This window comes from Schistocerca cancellata, chromosome 4, assembly GCF_023864275.1.
Source record: "Schistocerca cancellata isolate TAMUIC-IGC-003103 chromosome 4, iqSchCanc2.1, whole genome shotgun sequence".
NCBI classification, from domain to species: domain Eukaryota; kingdom Metazoa; phylum Arthropoda; class Insecta; order Orthoptera; family Acrididae; genus Schistocerca; species Schistocerca cancellata.
Genome location: NC_064629.1, coordinates 892584214 through 892602170, shown reverse-complemented (window position 1 = coordinate 892602170; position 17957 = coordinate 892584214). Strand labels below are relative to the sequence as shown.

At 38.6% G+C, this 17957-nt stretch overlaps 1 protein-coding gene across 1 annotated transcript in view; it reads left to right on the top strand.

Annotated features, from left to right (window-relative positions):
- Positions 1 to 17957, top strand: part of LOC126185053 (uncharacterized) — a 904507-nt gene that overhangs the window by 326650 nt on the left and 559900 nt on the right. Inside the window, exon 10 of the mRNA XM_049927811.1 lies at positions 6592 to 6669. Within this exon, the coding sequence (XP_049783768.1) occupies positions 6592 to 6669 (78 nt within the window). The remainder of the gene's footprint in view (positions 1 to 6591; positions 6670 to 17957) is intronic.

Sequence of the window (17957 nt, the reverse complement as noted above, 5' to 3'; positions counted from 1 at the left end):
GCAACGCCGGTCGACTGCTGTTTGTGTAAGAGAAATCGGTTGGAAACATTCCTCATGTCAGCACATTGTAGGTGTCGCCACCGGCGCCAACCTTGTGTGAAGGCTCTGAAAGGCTAATCATTTGCATATCACAGCATCTTCTTCCTGTTGGTTAAATTTTATGTCTGTAGCACGTCGTCTTCATGGTGTAGCAATTTTAATGTCCAGTAGTGTATTTGTTAAGGGGCCTTGTATAGTCCCTATGCATTGTTTCAGTACACACATTGGTACTTCATTTATGCCTAATGACTTATTATTTTTATTTTTGGAACAGATTTATTGACTTCATTATCTGTGGTTCGAAGTATCAACATTTAATTTAGTGCAACACTATTTACTGGTGTTATATTTGTTTAAGGTAATTTTTGCTGTAACTTCTCTGTAATACTTGAAAAATGCTCGTTTACATAACTTGCTAAGTGTTGTGGATCATTTATTATCTTATCCCCCTCCCTTAACAGTACATTATTCTACATCTACATCCATACTCCGCAAGCCACCTGACGGTGTGTGGCGGAGGTTACCTTGAGTACCTCTATCAATTCTCCCTTCTATTCCAGTCTCGTATTGTTCTTGGAAAGAAAGATTGTTGGTATGCTTCTGTGTGGGCTCTAATCTCTCTGATTTTATCCTCATGGTCTCTTCACGAGATATATGTAGGAGGGAGCAATATATTGCTTGACTCTTCGGTGAAGGTATGTTCTCGAAACTTCAACAAAAGCCCGTACCGAGCTACTGAGCATCTCTCCTGCAGAGTCTTCCACTGGAGTTTATCTATCAGCTCCATAACGCTTTTGCGATTACTAAATGATCCTGTAACGAAGTGCTGATCTCCGTTGGATCTTCTCTATCTCTTCTATCAACCCTATCTGGTACAGATCCCACACTGCTGAGCAGTATTCAAGCACTGGGCGAACAAGCGTACTGGAACCTACTTCCTTTGTTTTTGGATTGCATTTCCTTAGGATTCTTCCAATGAATCTCAGTCTGGCATCTGCTTTACCGATGATCAACTTTATATGATCATTCCATTTTAAATCACTCCTAATGCGTACTCCCAGATAATTTTTGGAATTAACTGCTTCCAGTTGCTGACCTGCTATTTTGTAGCTAAATGGTAAAGGATCTGTCTTTCTATGTATTTGCAGCACATTACACTTGTCTACATTGAGATTCAATTGCCATTCCCTGCATCATGCGTCAATTCGCTGCAGATCCTCCTGCATTTCAGTACAATTTTCCGTTGTTACAACCTCTCGATACACCACAGCATCATCTGCAAAAAGCCTCAGTGAACTTCTGATGTCATCCACTAGGTCATTTATGTATATTGTGAATAGCAACGGTCCTATGACACTCCCCTGCGGCACACCTGAAATCACTCTTACTTCCGAAGACTTCTCTCCATTGAGAATGACATGCTGCGTTCCATTATCTAGGAACTCTTCAATTCAATCACACAATTAGGCTGATAGTCCATATGCTCTTACTTTGTTCATTATACGACTGTGGGGAACTGTATCGAACGCCTTGCAGAAGTCAAGAAACACGGCATCTACCTGTGAACCCGTGTCTGTGGCCCTCTGAGTCTCGTGGACGAATAGTGCGAGCTGGGTTTCACACGACCGTCTTTTTTAAAACCCGTGCTGATTCCTACAGAGTAGATTTCTTGTCTCCAGAAAAGTCATTATACTCAAACATAATACGTGTTCCAAAATTCTACAACTGATCGACATTAGAGATATAGGTCTATAGTTCTGGACATCTGTTCAACGTCCCTTCTCTTGAAAATGGGGATGACCTGTGCCCTTTTCCAATCCTTTGGAATGCTACGCTACACTCTTCTGTGATTATTTGCTTCCCCCCGTTTCCTTTTTTATAACATCCCAGACTGGTTTGCTTTTATTCTCTGCATTGTATACTATTTTGTCATTAAATGACTTTTTTGCAGCAATCAGCACCTTCCTATAGATCTTTTTGTGTCTGTGATAGAAATTTAAGAATTCTGGAACATTGTGAATCTTTTTCATGGAACTGAAATGTTTAAGTGTTTGGGAGGACTTCTCAATACCTGCTTTTGTGAGATGTTGATACAGACATGCATAATTTTGGAAATGCATTTTCAAAATTCAATTTAAGCAATGTGGAGAATTTAGAGAATTTCATATCCACATTGGTTTCCTTATAAACTTCATCCCAGCTTTGTATTTCTAGTTCTTTTAAAAATCTTTTATTTTGATTTCTGATAAATGTTGTTTGTAAGCTTGTAGTTTGGGGAATGATTCAATGGCTGATTTTACTGTTATTATTTGACAGAGATGGTCTGATAGTCTGAAATATTTTACAGCTACATCACAATTTTCCCTGTCCATATTTGTGCCTACATGGTCAGTTACTGATGAAGCCATCATAGTAACCCTTGTTGCACTATTGACCAACAGGGACATGCCAAAATTTTGAAGGATGTTTAGGAAGGTGCAGCTGGATTCATTTATGGTATTAGTGTTGATGTTAATGTCCCGACATAGAATTAGGTTGACCTTTGTACTTGAGACTTTGTCTAGAACTTCTGTTAACTTATTGAAAAAAGTGTCCACACTATGACTGGGAGATCTATACACACACAAAATGATTAATTTTTTGGTGATATCAACTTCTAATAGTGTTATTTTATGTTTTATTGATTGCATGTTTTTATGGAGGATTGTTAAGTCTGTGAAATGCCCCATGTTACTCTTTCCTATGGTTTGTTTTTCTTTGTGACATCTTTTGTATGTGATATTGGAGGTGTTAAAATCTGTCTTGTGAGTGATAGTTTCAGAATTTTTTAAAGTGCTGGAGATACTTTATAGGCAGGGGAACCTGTTGTCTGGATTTATCCTACAAAAGACCTACTTTTGCTACCTATTACAACAGGTATTTGACCATGTGTGGCCGGAGATCCACCCCGTATACTTTCATGAATCAGCTGTACCAATTTTCCCTTCCCAGCCCTAGTACCTTAATCCTATTAATTTGTGGTATAATGACTTTTTCACCATGTAACCTTTTTTGTGCAACAACTTCACCTCTCACTCTGTTTTGTGTGCTGCAAGACCAGTATTTATTCAATAATGCTTCAACAAATTCTTTATATGATTTACATATGTTGCTGAATCCTGTTCCCCATGATTTTACTTCTCCTTTGAACCTACTCATCACAAGTTTGATTTTTTGTTGTTCTCCTGTGTTTTCAGGCAAGATGCCCTCAAACTGTCTAATGAAGGCTAGTGAGTGTGTAGTTCTCTTATGAGAGAAATGATGCAATTTATACACATTGGCATGATTTTCTATGTCACATACATGAACAATACGTTTTTTTTTTTATTTCTTGTTCAAACCAAATTTGGACTTTTGTTTCCCTTCATTTTCTGTTTTGTATTGCATCTCAGGAAGTGCTTTTTGCTCTATTTTACTCAGTTTTCACTGAATCACACTTGTGTTGCCTTTACAACAAGATTCTGCATGTGAAATATTATGACTAATTATTTCATGGTCATTATTGATACTTTATTATTAGAGTATAGTCTATGTTTCTCATTACATGCTTTGGTAGATTTGCTTTGCTTTTGCTTTATGTTACTATTGTCATTAATTGTTGTTTGTGTTACTCCTTTTTGATCATGCAAATATTTCATTTTGTAGTCAATCTACATATTAATTTCTGACTTAATTTCTTACCCCATTCTTGTTTTTCATAATCTAGTTTCTTGTAGCATCCTTCAGTTTTCACTTCAAGGTTTATAACCTTTTTGTTCAGTGCATCAAACTTAGTATTAAGTTGCGCTGTTCCCACATTAATTTCCTTTAATCTATTATCTGTTTTCTTTTGTACTCCTTTTTGTTCTTGAAAATTAATTTTTGCGTAGACATCATACACTGATCATCATACTGAATTGATGAGGTGTCAGCTGATGCTATATGCTAACTTAATGTATGTAACTCATCTGTTGGCTCATTAGTAATGTTAACATCAGAGTCATTTTCTCTGATATCATCATTCCAATCAATCACTTTATTCTGATGAGGTACTACACATCCTGGGTTTACATTATCATTTTTTGCTACTAAATCTACATTTTTATTGTCTTCAGTATTAATTAATTCTACATTACCATTGAAATCATTTGAGGCTGCTTCAAAATTCTCAGTGAGATCATTGGTTTTTTAATTCTCTATTTCAGATTTAACACCAATGTCTGAATCTATGTTTTTACTAAAATTATTTTTGACTGAATTTGACATAAAATTAAACCCATATCTGATTTCACTATCATTTATTTGTATCTGACCCACAGTCTCATCCCTACTGCTGTGCGACTGAATTGCTTTTCTACTGCCAAGAGCACATCTCAATTGTTTTATCCAGACATTTTACTATTACTGATGTTACAATTACAAATCTTAGACTGCTATGTGCAAGCATAAAACTTAATCTATTTTTCTTCCTTGACGTATTATTGCTGATTCTCACAGCTGTTGGCTGCACCCCTAGCTGCAATTCCGCTGTTGTTGTGTGCTGAAACAGACACATAAGATGTGCCCCATTCTGCTAACTGCACTCACCACTATGTGCTGTCACTGTACATGTTGTCCATGGATGTCTTGTGCTGCTATTGATGCTGCGCCATCTTGTAGCATGACGAATCTTTAAGTGATGATTTACAATGCAATGCGATAAGCCATGCACACAACATTAACTTTTATTCTCGTAACACTTCAGGACCTCCTATTCCTGATTTACACTAATATTTCTTTCATAGCAACAAAAAAATTGATTTAGTGTCATCAGTTATTATAGTTCAACAAAAGCTAAACAACAATTCAAACACAGTTCATAGCCTATTTATCACACTTCTTTTGCAGTTCTCTAGCCATTAAGTTCACATGTACACAGTCCTTCCTTCCACAGTTTGCAAATTGGGTACAGTTCACATTTCTTGTTAATAAAAGCATAAAAGCTAGCCTCCTCATTTGAAAGCACTTCAACTTCAGCAATAATTGAGAAACAGCATGCTCCAATACTGATGGAAGTGTGTCCGGTGTCACGTTCAGGATGTGTTCCAGAATGCGTGCATTCAATGCAGTGAAATTGGCAGTCGGAACACTGAACACAACATCTTTCAGATAGCCCCACCGCCAGAAGTCATACAGATTAAAATCAGGTGATCAGGACGGCCAGGCTGTAGGGAAATGGTTGCTGATAATTCTGGCATTTCTGTAATAGTGCTTCAGCTGCTGGTTAACTGGAGTTTCAGTGTGCGGAGGGGTGCCATCTTGCATAAACACGATCCCGTCCACACATCCACGCTGTTGGAGAGCTGGAATGACATCATTGCTCAAAAGACACTCACAGCGCTTACCAGTGATGGTACAGGGAACAGGACCTGAAGCTCCTGTCACTTCAAAAAACTTTGGCACTATGGTAAATGATGCTGTAACCCCTCACCACACAGTGAACGTTTCAGGATGAAAAGATACTGGTTGACTTGCATGAGGATTTTCCGTTGCTGATATTTGACAATTCTGTGTATTCATATATCTTGTGAAGTGGGCTTCATATGTCCATAAAATGTTCCTCTGCCAATCATTGTCCACTTCCATGTGAGCAAGAAATTCTAAAGCAAAAGTCTCTTGTGGTGATGGGTCAACAGGAAGCAACTTGTGGACAAGGATAATCTCTAATAGATAGCAAAGAAGGATTTTTCATAAGATTTTACGCACCATGCTCATTTGTATGTCCAGTTTTTGGGCAATTCTCCATGCACTACACATTTGTCCAGCACCAAATGTCTCCTCCTCCATTGCTGTGACCACTACTTCCACTGACGTTGAATCAATTCATTTCCTCCCTCTACCACGTTGCACACCAAAAGAATCCTTTTCGAATTTCTGAATCATTTTCACATGACTTACGGCAATCATCAGATGAATGCCTTTCTTCAAACCGTTCGGGGTCCGGAGCTTCTGCAGGATGATGTGTGCACAGTCATCATTCTTGTAATACAGATATAGAAGCAGAGCGCAATCCTGCATTGAGACAGTCATGGCAAACGTCGCACATGTGAAAGGAGGAAAAACCATGTACCTATCGTGTTTATACCAACTTCAGTGGGTCGTGCACATGACAGGTGTTTTCATTGATGTATTGCGACATACAGTGCCATCCATTGATCAATTTTCACACTTTTTTTTTCTACTGCTATATGTTTTCGCTCTTCTCTGATAATATTCCATTGCGATTTGATGTCATTCTGACCACTGTGGGAATTTCTACAGTGTTTTGAAAGCTTAACTCTAATTATAATCACCCTGTAGTAGATGATGATGATGATGATGGTCATGATTTGGTGTTCATAATCCTAATTTATATAAATTGTACCAGGTAGTGTTCGTTTCTGCCAGTCACATGGCTATGATATTGCGTTCTTTTCCTTTCCTTTGTTTACAAAAGTTACAAAATGTTCTTGATATCTGCTTAGTTACATTGACCAGTGTTGTATTTTCTAACAGGTGAACCATATGCTGAGTCAGCTAGACAGAAGAAATATTTTAAACCCAGCTGGTGGCACAGAGACCACAATGAATCAGGTATATATTCACTATACCTATGCTGTAGTCATGTTCGCAGTTAGTATTTCGTTTGTGTGATTTCTATAAATATTGACGGGGTAATGCCGTCAACTGTGCTTTGTATAGTGTGCAGATATAATTTTTCTGAGATCTAGTCAAAAATTGGTTATACTTCTCAATGGGATTGTTTGATATTTGTCATAATGGAATTGTTAGGAAGAAATGAATGTGAATTTTGTTAGTCAGCATTAATTAACTATAAAGTATGCATGTGAAAGTTCCTACTTGTTCAGATGATTTTACTTCAGATTATTATGAGTCTGTGAGAGTTATTCACTTTCCAAGGCAGGTGTATAATAACTAGAGTCCAGATTTCTGTGTAAACACAAATTGCATGAAGTTTTGCATGTGCGGCCATTTGCTGGATAAATGTATATTGAGAAGATGGTATGAATTGGGACACTTGTAATGCATGTTATATCACATTTTTGACCTTTTTTTGCAATAACGTGTGTGGCACCATCTTTTATTGAGTTATTCATATGAGCTACACCAAAGTGCAGAAACATAAGCAATTGTGCGAATTTGTTGTAGTTTGTGAACTTCATAGTGAGCTCAAGTGCCCTACTTCAGCTCGGTAGTTATCGGTAGAAGTCAATATACTTTGTGCCAATAAAACAAAATTAAAAAAGGGTATTATTATTATTGTTGCACAATGCTGCTCCATATGTCATGAAGGCTGGGAAAACTATTAAAATTTTTTTTCATAACTTGAAAGTGTCTATTATTGCTGGCACATGCACTACATCATGTAACTGAAATGGTAGTCTAGAATTTGAACATGTGAATACACTGTTACAAACAATGATACAAACAAGGAAAATTGAATCACAAAATTCAAAGGTATGAAGCTGCTGCCCTTTTTTTTCCAATTGAAGGTACTCTTAAAAACACTTGTCCATGTTGCTGGATTTAGAGATATTCTTCCAGATTTAGCTGTGCCCCCACAACCTTTTTTAACCAGGTGGTTGTACCTGGATTAATGCTGCCATATTTTACTGTGGTAATTTTGATTATGTTGTCAGAAAGAGACATTGAATTCCTACAGATCTTTAGAAGTTGTCATCTCTTTGCTTCATTCTACTGAAAGGCCTTAAGGTATTGCAGTGTAGGTTTTTTGCTTCATTTTTGGGCTGTAGGTTTTTGAGGTCACTAACGCAGTTTGCATTAAAGATGTGGTAGTGATATTCAAGGAAAAAGATATGAGGCAAGACCACATTTACGTCAAATCAAATTTTGTTAATTTTCTGTGGAAATACCAAAGTCACAAATCACACGTGGAGTCCCAGACAGTTGTTGTAAAGGTAAAAAATCTTTGCAATCATTCTGTGGAGAAGTGGGTTTTGTTGTTTTTAAGATAACAATGTTATCATATCATATCCTGATTTTGAGTTTTCAAAGAAGAGAAAAATATTTTGTAGCGAAAGTGTAAAACAACTATCAACTTGATCACACTTTGTCCAAAATAACTTCACTTAAATATGCATCTGTCACTCCTTGTGACATAGAAACATCATTTTCTGTCACATATTTTAATTATTTATCTGCCTTATTATTTGTATTTAATGATATGACATTGCATGGATGTATGCATGTTTTACGATTTGATAGTGCATGAAAATCTGGGCTCTAGTAAGAACATTATGAGTAATTTAATAAGTAAAGATATTAACTCACCAAATAATTTAGGTGCTGAGTCACTGATAGACACATAAAGAAGACAAGAGATGCCTGCTAGCTTTCAGATGAAGTCTGGCACATTGTTTAATAAGCTAAGAAGTTTCAATACTACACACACCCTCATGCAGAGTGAAAAATATGGTATATACTCGAGTATAATACAACCCTGAATATAAGATGAGCCTCCCCCCTTTTTATGAGTGGTTTCTTGGGAAAAACACACTTTGACTAATCAAATTTACAAACTCTTATTCATGATAGGCATATGTCTAAATAGTTAACATTATGCCTATTCTGTATTTATGCAATTTATTTATTGTTGACATTTTGATACGATATGGGGAAATTAAATAAACAAAAGGAAATTTTTGTAATTATACTCTGCATTCTCTTGCTGGTGTATATGTGATCTTATACTTTGTATTTTCTTGCCTGTCCACATATGTCCCATCAAATGTCTGTTTTTCAGCTGTGCTCTGCAGATATGTACATGGGCAGGGGGAGGGGAAAAGGTTGTTACATATGGCATAAGACGGCAACATACAGCTGGTCATTTGGTCAGGGCTTGTAAGTGGAAATCTATTGCTGCCGTTAAATAACAGAACAGGAAATTAGGTAAAATAAAGAGAATTTAGAGCGTACAAGGGGCACGCCTAGGGTTGGAAGTTACCAGGTTTAGGCCAGTTTAGGAGATTGAACTTCTAATTGAAATGGGCAGCAGAAGGGGAGGTGGTTCATGTTAACTTACGTTGGTGGCCAATCATGAAACGTAGAACTGGAGGCTTTGCCTGCTATTAAAGATGTCAGTTCTGTTTGAGGTCTGGATCACAAGAGAGTGAGGCAACTGTGTTCTGCACTGCAGAATGCTCCAACGTCGTCATATGTGACCTGTATCCCACCCACACCTTTCTGCACAAAAGTTACGGAAGTGCAGTACAAATGCAGATAGTATTTTTTCCTAGTATTAAATGAGTGAAGGCTGCTCTTTCATGGGAATAAGTTGACAACAACAAAGAATATACATATTGAGAGGCCTATGTCAGTATTGCCAGATTAGTGAACAGGGATCAACAAGTGGTTCACAAACTTACACCATTTATTGCCCGAGATACCTGTTTCTGAGCCAAAAATATCCTTTCAGAATGAGAAGAGTCACCACAAAATATAATACCATATGACATCACCGAATGAAAATAATCAAAGTAGACTAATTTCCATGTAGAATGATCCTTATTTCAGATACCGTTCAAAAAGTAAAAATGGCAGCATGTAGCCTTCCAACAATATCGTGAACATGAGTTTTCATGACAGTTTACTATCTATCTGAACACCTAGCAATTTGAACTGTTCAATTTCACTCATCGTATGCCCATCATGTGAAATTAAAACTTTATTTTTTTTGGATTGTGTGTTAGAAACTGTATAAACTGATTCTTACTGTGATTTAGGGTTAGTTTATTTTCTACAAGCCATGAACTTATGTCATGAACTGCACTATTTGAAATCGAGCCAGTGTTGGACACGGCATCCTTTACTACGAATCTAGTGTCCTCAGCAAACAGAAATATTTTAGAATTCCCTGTAATACTAAAGGGCATATTATTTATATAAATAAGGAACAGATATGGCCCCAACACTGATCTCTGGGGCACCCACCATTTGACCATGCCCCACACCACAGACATTCTCAACAATCTGAATAAAGGCCTTTTGCTGTCTGTTGCTAAAGCAAGAGGTGAACCAATTGTGAGCTACTCCCCTTATTCCGTAATGGTCCAACTTCTGGAGCAATATTTTGTGATCAACATGATCAAATGCCTTAGTTAAATCAAAAAAGATGCCTAGCTTTTGTAACCTTTTGTTTAATCCATCCAGTTCCTCACAGAGAAAAGATAATATAGCATTTTCAATTGTGAATCAGCTATGAAGCCAAACTGTACATTGAATAGCAAATTATGTAATATAAAATGATAAATTATCCTTACATACACAACCTTTTCAATAACCTAAGCAAACACTGATCGAATAGAAATAGGTCTAAAATTGTTTACATTATCCCTTTCTCCCTTTTTATAAAGTGACTATACTACTGAGAACTACAGTCATTCAGGAAACTGACCATTTTTAAAGGAAAAATTACAAATATGGGGAAGTACAGGGGTAACATGTGCAGCACAGTACTTTAATATTCTGCTAGGCATTCCATCATATCCATGAAAGTCCTTAGTCTTTGGAGATTTAATTATTGACCTAATCTCCTCCTTGTCAGTATCACAGGACAGTATTTCAGACATTAGTATGGCATTAGAATGGCATTTTCCAAGAGAGTAATATGATTCCCTGTAGAAGTTAAGTTTTTATTTATTTCACCAGAAGTGGCCAGAAAATGATTGTTAAACATTTTACATATATCTGACTTACCAGTAACAGAAATATTTTTACTGCGAACTGACCTTATACTGTCAATCTTGTGCTGCTGACTAGACACTTCCTTCATAACTGACCATATGGTTTTAATTTTATCTTGCGAGTTAGCTATTCTATTTGCATACCACATAGTCTTTGCCATCCTAATAGCATTTTAAGCACCTTAAAATACTGTTTGTAATGAACTACTGTTGCTTGATTGTGACTACTTCTAACATTTTGATATAAAACCCACTATGTTCTACATGATATCCTATGCTGCCTTTTACTTCTAATACCATGTTTAGAACACACTAATTGAAAGCAGCTCTCAAATAGCATGAGAGATGTGTTTAGGAAAGTGTTAGATTTGTCATCTATGTTATCGGCATTAGAAACACCCTGCCACTCTTGTTCCTTAACGAGATGTGAGAAACACTCTTTTACCATTGGAGTATCTTTCCTACATAGTTTGAAATTATATGTAACATTTGTTTAAGTGCAAAAGCGTTTTAGTGTCATAATTTGTGCATCATGGTCTGAAATGACATTCACCCTTATACTAACAGAATGCCCATCTAGTAAAGAAGAATGAATAAAAATAAATTGTATGGCTGTGCTACTGTTCCCCCTAATTTTTGGTACTTTGTATAAAGTGAATCAAGAACCGTCTGTAGCTTGAGCAAAAATTCTCAGAAGTCAGAGTTAGCAGACCTATAAACAACAACAATTACAAGTTACGTTTTACTGAGTTCAACTGCCCCTGCACAACATTCAAATACCTGTCCAGTGCAGTGCCGTTATACATCTACGAATTGAAATGGAATACTGTTTTTTATGTAAATAGCCACTGCCCCAACCCACAAGGAACTCCTTGAAAAACAGCCAGCAAATCTGTATCCTGGTAAAGGAAGCCTCAGATTTGTCAAATTATTTTAGTGGTGCTCCAACATACCAATAATTTCACAGTCAACATATGTAAGCAGTTCACTAACTTTAATACCTCTTATATTTTGATGAAATATGCTAATTCTTCTCTACTTGGATACATGAGATTCTCTGAAGGTGATTCCTTTGCTAGAGGGACTTCCTTTAGGCAGGTATACCTATGAGCTGACCTAAAACTAAAAGTGGTGCAGCTCAAACACCAACTACTACAGGAATTTTTCCATGAGTGATCCTGCCATCACCCACTACACTCTCACCTATAAGCTTTGCCAGCCTCCCCTTCCTTCACCTATTGAGGTGCAGGTCATGTCTAGTGAAACCCAATCTGCTGTTAGACTCAACTGGTACCACTGCAATGTGACAACCACTTAATATTTATACTCTATATAATACTCTCAGTACATTGTCACTGAAAAGCTATGCAGTTTGTTACTTATAAATCGTACAAAAATATGAAAATTAGAATTAATTATGACAGATAAGATGGAGAAGGGTAAGAAAAGTGGTAGCGCATGCTGTGATGTAGGTGGCTTATCACTAGGCGACAGCTTTGGCAGTCCATGGGTTTGCACCATGTGGTCTCTGCTTTAGTAAGCGTTCACTGGTAACATAACCTGCAATTTAAATGGCTCTGAAAACATTATCTCAACTGGAAGCTGACTGCATGGTAAAATGAATCATGGTTAACGGTTCAGCTCTGACCTGTAGGCGTGGCAGCATAAAATAGACAATTTAGCATCACTGAATCATCTTCTGTCATACAATTAGCAACATAATAATCATTTATTGTATCCTCCTCAGCTTCCAGAACAAAACATTATCTGTACAACAGAAAGAACATTGCATGAAACAACTGGGAGAAGAACTCTTCCCTGTACATAACTGCCTTCAACCGCATGAATGACAGGACCTCTTGTCTGGTCACAAGTACCCTAAATAAAACAATGTCTTACATCTCATCATATCAACAAAAGTTCATTACTCTCTGGGAGATAACAGCCACAAGTTATCATATCCTCTCTTATCAACTTACAGCAGTACAACAGATCAATTCTTGAATGAGATTTTCACTCTGCAGCATAGTGTGCGCTGATATGAAACTTCCTGGCAGATTAAAACTGTGTGCTGGACCGAGACTCGAAATCGGAACCTTTGCCTTTCACGGGCAAGTGCTCTACCAACTGAGCTAGCCAAGCACAACTCACACCCCATCCTCACAGCTTTACTTCTGCCAGTATCTTGTCTCCTACCTTCCAAACTTTATAGAAGCTCTCCTGTGAACCTTGCCGTACTAGCACTCCTGAAAGAAAGGATATTGTGGAGACATGGCTTAGCCACAGCCTGGGGGATGTTTCCAGAATGAGATTTTCTCTCTGCAGCTGAGTGTGCATTGATATGAAACTTCATGGCAGATTGAAACTGTGTGCCGGGCCAAGACTCGAACTTGGGACCTTTGCCTTTTGCAGGCAAGTGCTCCCGAGTTCGAGTCTCGGTCCGGCACTCAGTTTTAATCAGCTAGGAAGTTTCAGATCAATTCTTCATCATCATTCATTAGAACTCTTGTTACAGTACATAACTTAATACATTTTTGCTTCGTACATTGAGTTAACCACACAAGCAGCTACCGCTTACGAAAAACAGAAGGCATGGACAGAAAAAGAATAAAAGGTCAGCAAAGAGAAAGTAGAGAGATGCAGAAACAAGAGAAAGAGAAATCAGAAAAAGTTCATTCCTTTCGTTCTGCAACCCAGCATGTCACACTGCATCCTATCGGCTTTGGCAACATAAGTGCTCATTGTATAATTAAGACTGTGTGTGCATTTGGGTCTCAAGTCACCTAATACCAATAGTAAACTGATAGACAATACCAGGATTATTAGACTCTATGGTTTTTCACATTTCTTACAAGGCCTAGATGCTGATTTCACATCTGTCCCTGGTCTTTCAATAAAAACAAATCCCCATCAAGGTAAAAAGATTTAGTGTGCCAACGATTCCGGAAACCTTGCAGGTGCAGTTTGGAGGCATAGGGTCTATAGAGCCCTTAAGGTGCTCACATCTGTGGAGCAAGGAATAGGAGCCTACTTTCATCAGAGAGCACAGAAAAGATGCTAACATAATAGAAGAAGAAAAAAAAATAGAATAGATCATGACATGAAAATGAAATGGAAAAAAGTATCATGAACAGCTGGGGACTCTGTGGTTATCAAACACAATGTGCTATCTGCACATCCCTGGAGATTAATCGAAAACTCTCAAAAATATATCTTAAGAAACTTCTTATCACTGGAACTAAGCATGAAATACTTCAACAACAGCAACAACAAGAACAGCAACAACAGAATTTAAAACATGTATAAGAAATTTACTGCAGTAAACAGGTTCAATGGAAGTGACAGTCAAATAGGGCCGCCATGCTCACAGCATGTACTTGTGGAATGAGAAGCAGCTGAGTTTAGTAAGTGCGCACATGTTGGGGTGGTGCGCTGTGACAGGGCGGCAGTACACATTGCCCCAGACACTGGTATGTGCAGATGCAGTATCTGGTGTGGCATTGTATCCTATGCACTGTGCAGCACCCAGGCTCGGCCCACAGCAGAATAACAGCCGTAAGTTCTGACTGACCAAACATTATCAAAAGTGAACAAAAACTAAACAGCCGCCCTATAGACCAGATGGTGGGAACGAATGATGTTTCTTATACCAGTGTACATGGGGAGGGAGATGGAAGAAGGTTGTTACATACAGCTTATGACTACAATGTACAGCAGGTTGAATGATCTGATCTTTCAAGTAGGAATCCAGGGCTGCTGTTAAATGACAGAACAGGAAATTAGGTAACTAAATAGAATATATTCAAATGTGTAGTATACAAAGAGTATGCCTTGGGAGGAAGTTACCAGGTTTAGGCCAGTCTAAGTGGACCAACAACAAAATAAATGGGCAACAGATGAGGATGCGATTCATGATAAGTTATGTGGTGGCCGAGCAGAGCCAGAGGCTTGCCTACCAAGAAAGATGTCTGTTTTTCTCAAGATCTGGATCACAACAGACTGAGGCAACTGATTGCTGCACTGCAGAATGCTCCAGCATCCATACACATGGCATGTATCCCATGCATGCTATTAGCTAAAACTGATGGAGTGAATTCACTAGCAGTTTCAGCAGAGTGCTGAGGGTGTCTCTTGTCAGCAGCTTTAAGTGGACAGACTGCCTTTGTTCTGAAAGGCAAGCAACTTGGCACGTAGGCACAGCAGAAGTTGCTGTGGGAGACAACTTGTACAGATTTGACTCGGGACCTCTAAATAAAATTTTTTAAATCCAGTCCCTAAAATATTTCTGGACTGGCTGCCACACTGTACAGATGTTTAATCTTCTTGGATAATTTGTTTTCACATTCAGTACAAAAAAATATTCTCATCTTAACCAGGGCCTCGCTGCGATGGAGCACTTCCTTTCACGCCGATCACCTGCCACCCTACCTAAAACCTCTTTCCTCATTACCTTAGCCAGCTTCATCCTGACCCACAACTTCTTCACTTTTGAAGACCAGACATACCAACAATTAAAGGGAACAGCCATGGGTACCAGGATGGCCCCTTCGTACGCCAACCTATTCATGGGTCGCTTAGAGGAAGCCTTCTTGGTTACCCAGGCCTGCCAACCCAAAGTTTGGTACAGATTTATTGATGACATCTTCATGATCTGGACTCACAGTGAAGAAGAACTCCAGAATTTCCTCTCCAACCTCAACTCCTTTGGTTCCATCAGATTCACCTGGTCCTACTCCAAATCCCATGCCACTTTCCTTGATGTTGACCTTCACCTGTCCAATGGCCAGCTTCACACGTCCGTCCACATCAAACGCACCAACAAGCAACAGTACCTCCATTACGACAGCTGCCACCCATTCCACATAAAACGGTCCCTTCCCTACAGCCTAGGTCTTCGTGGCAAACGAATCTGCTCCAGTCCGGAATCCCTGAACCATTACACCAACAACCTGAAAACAGCTTTCGCATCCCGCTACTACCCTCCCGACCTGGTACAGAAGCAAATAACCAGAGCCACTTCCTCATCCCCTCAAACCCAGAACCTCCCACAGAAGAACCCCAAAAGTGCCCCACTTGTGACAGGATACTTTCTGGGACTGGATCAGACTCTGAATGTGCCTCTCCAGCAGGGATGAGACTTCCTCAAATATTGCCCTGAAATGAGATCCATCCTTCATGAAATCCTCCCCACTCCACCAAGAGTGTCTTTCCGCCGTCCACCTAACCTTTGTAAACTCTTAGTTCATCCCTATGAAATTCCCTAACCACCTTCCCTACCCTCTGGCTCCTACCCTTGTAACTGCCCCCAGTGTAAAACCTGTCCCATGCACCCTCCCACCACCACCTACTCCAGTCCTGTAACCCAGAAGGTGTACACGATCAAAGGCAGAGCCACGTGTGAAAGCACCCACGTGATCTACCAACTGACCTGCCTACACTGTGATGCATTCTATGTGGGAATGACCAGCAACAAACTGTCCATTTGCATGAATGGACACAGGCAGACAGTGTTTGTTGGTAATGAGGATCACCCTGTGGCTAAACATGCCTTGGTGCATGGCCAGCACATCTTGGTGCAGTTTTACACCGTCCGGGTTATCTGGATACTTCCCACCAACACCAACCTATCCGAACTCCGGAGATGGGAACTTGCTCTTCAATATATCCTCTCTTCCCGTTATCCACCAGGCCTCAATCTCCGCTAATTTCAAGTTGCCGCCACTCATACCTCACCTGTCATTCAACAACATCTTTGCCTCTGCACTTCTGCCTCGACTGACATCTCTGCCCAAACTCTTTGTCTTTAAATATGTCTGCTTGTGTCTGTATATGTGTGGATGGATATGTGTGTGTGTGCGAGTGTATACCCATCCCTTTTTCCCCCTAAGGTAAGTCTTTCCGCTCCCGGGACTGGAATGACTCCTTACCCTCTCCCTTAAAACCCACATCCTTTCGTCTTTCCCTCTCCTTCCCTCTTTCCTGATGAGGCAACAGTTTGTTGCGAAAGCTTGAATTTTGTGTGTATGTTTGTGTTCATTTGTGTGTCTGTCGACCTGCCCGCACTTTCATTTGGTAAGTCACATCATCTTGGTTTTTAGGTATATTTACAAGTTTAGATCAATTTAAAATAAGCTAATTCATATACACATATATTTACAGACTTCTAATTAGAGACAATCATTAGACTTTTTCCTGGTATACAATACTTTTTTTAAAAAAATAAGTTATTTAATAATGTAATGCCACACTGTTCACTCATATCTCACTATCAGTCACTGCACACACTGTACACGCATTGTTTCATAACAGTTAACTCACTAGACGCACACACACACACACACACACACACACACACACACACACACACACACACACACACACACTGGTGATCTCTAGGCCATTTGATGTACCACAACCTCCCATTTGCTATCCTGAAAAACTGGGTCAGCATCTGTCCATAATGAGTTTGATGTTGAGTTCAGAAAGAGGAAGAGTTGTTAGTATTTCGCTATGCATAGGTTGGGGGTAAGTATTTATAGAAAGGAAAAAGTTGGGAAAAAACATAAAGTGAAGGTTTTATGTGGAATGTTGCAAGTATTATTATTATTAATTTGTATAACCTCTTTTTTTGATAAGACCCTTACTCTGTTTTATCGAAGTAAACCTTCTATGTATAAAATGTATTGCATAACAGGTACATTTTAGCAGCCTTTTTTAAATAAGTGTGTGTTTGCAATTTCTTTATTCTCTTTTAGTAATTTATTGTACAGTTCTATTCCTTGGTAGAAAATTCTGTTTTGAGTTTTATGTTAATTTTTTTTTTTTTTTAGTAAAGGTAAGTTGAGTCTATCTCTTGTTGTGTGGTCATGGACAGACCTGTTTGTGTAGTTATTACCAATGTTATTTTTGACGTATATAACTGACTGGTAAACATAATCACATGGAGCAGTTAAAATGCCCAGTGTTTTCTACATATCATTACAATGAGCTCAACTAGTAGTTTTGGTTATTATCCTTATGGCTTGTTTCTGGATTTTGAAAATTGTGTTCATATTTTGTGCATTTGTTCCCAAAAAACAGAATGCCATAGCTAAGAATTGAGTGTACATATGAATAATAAGTAAGTAAAAGACACTGCATGTTATGCAGTGTCGATAG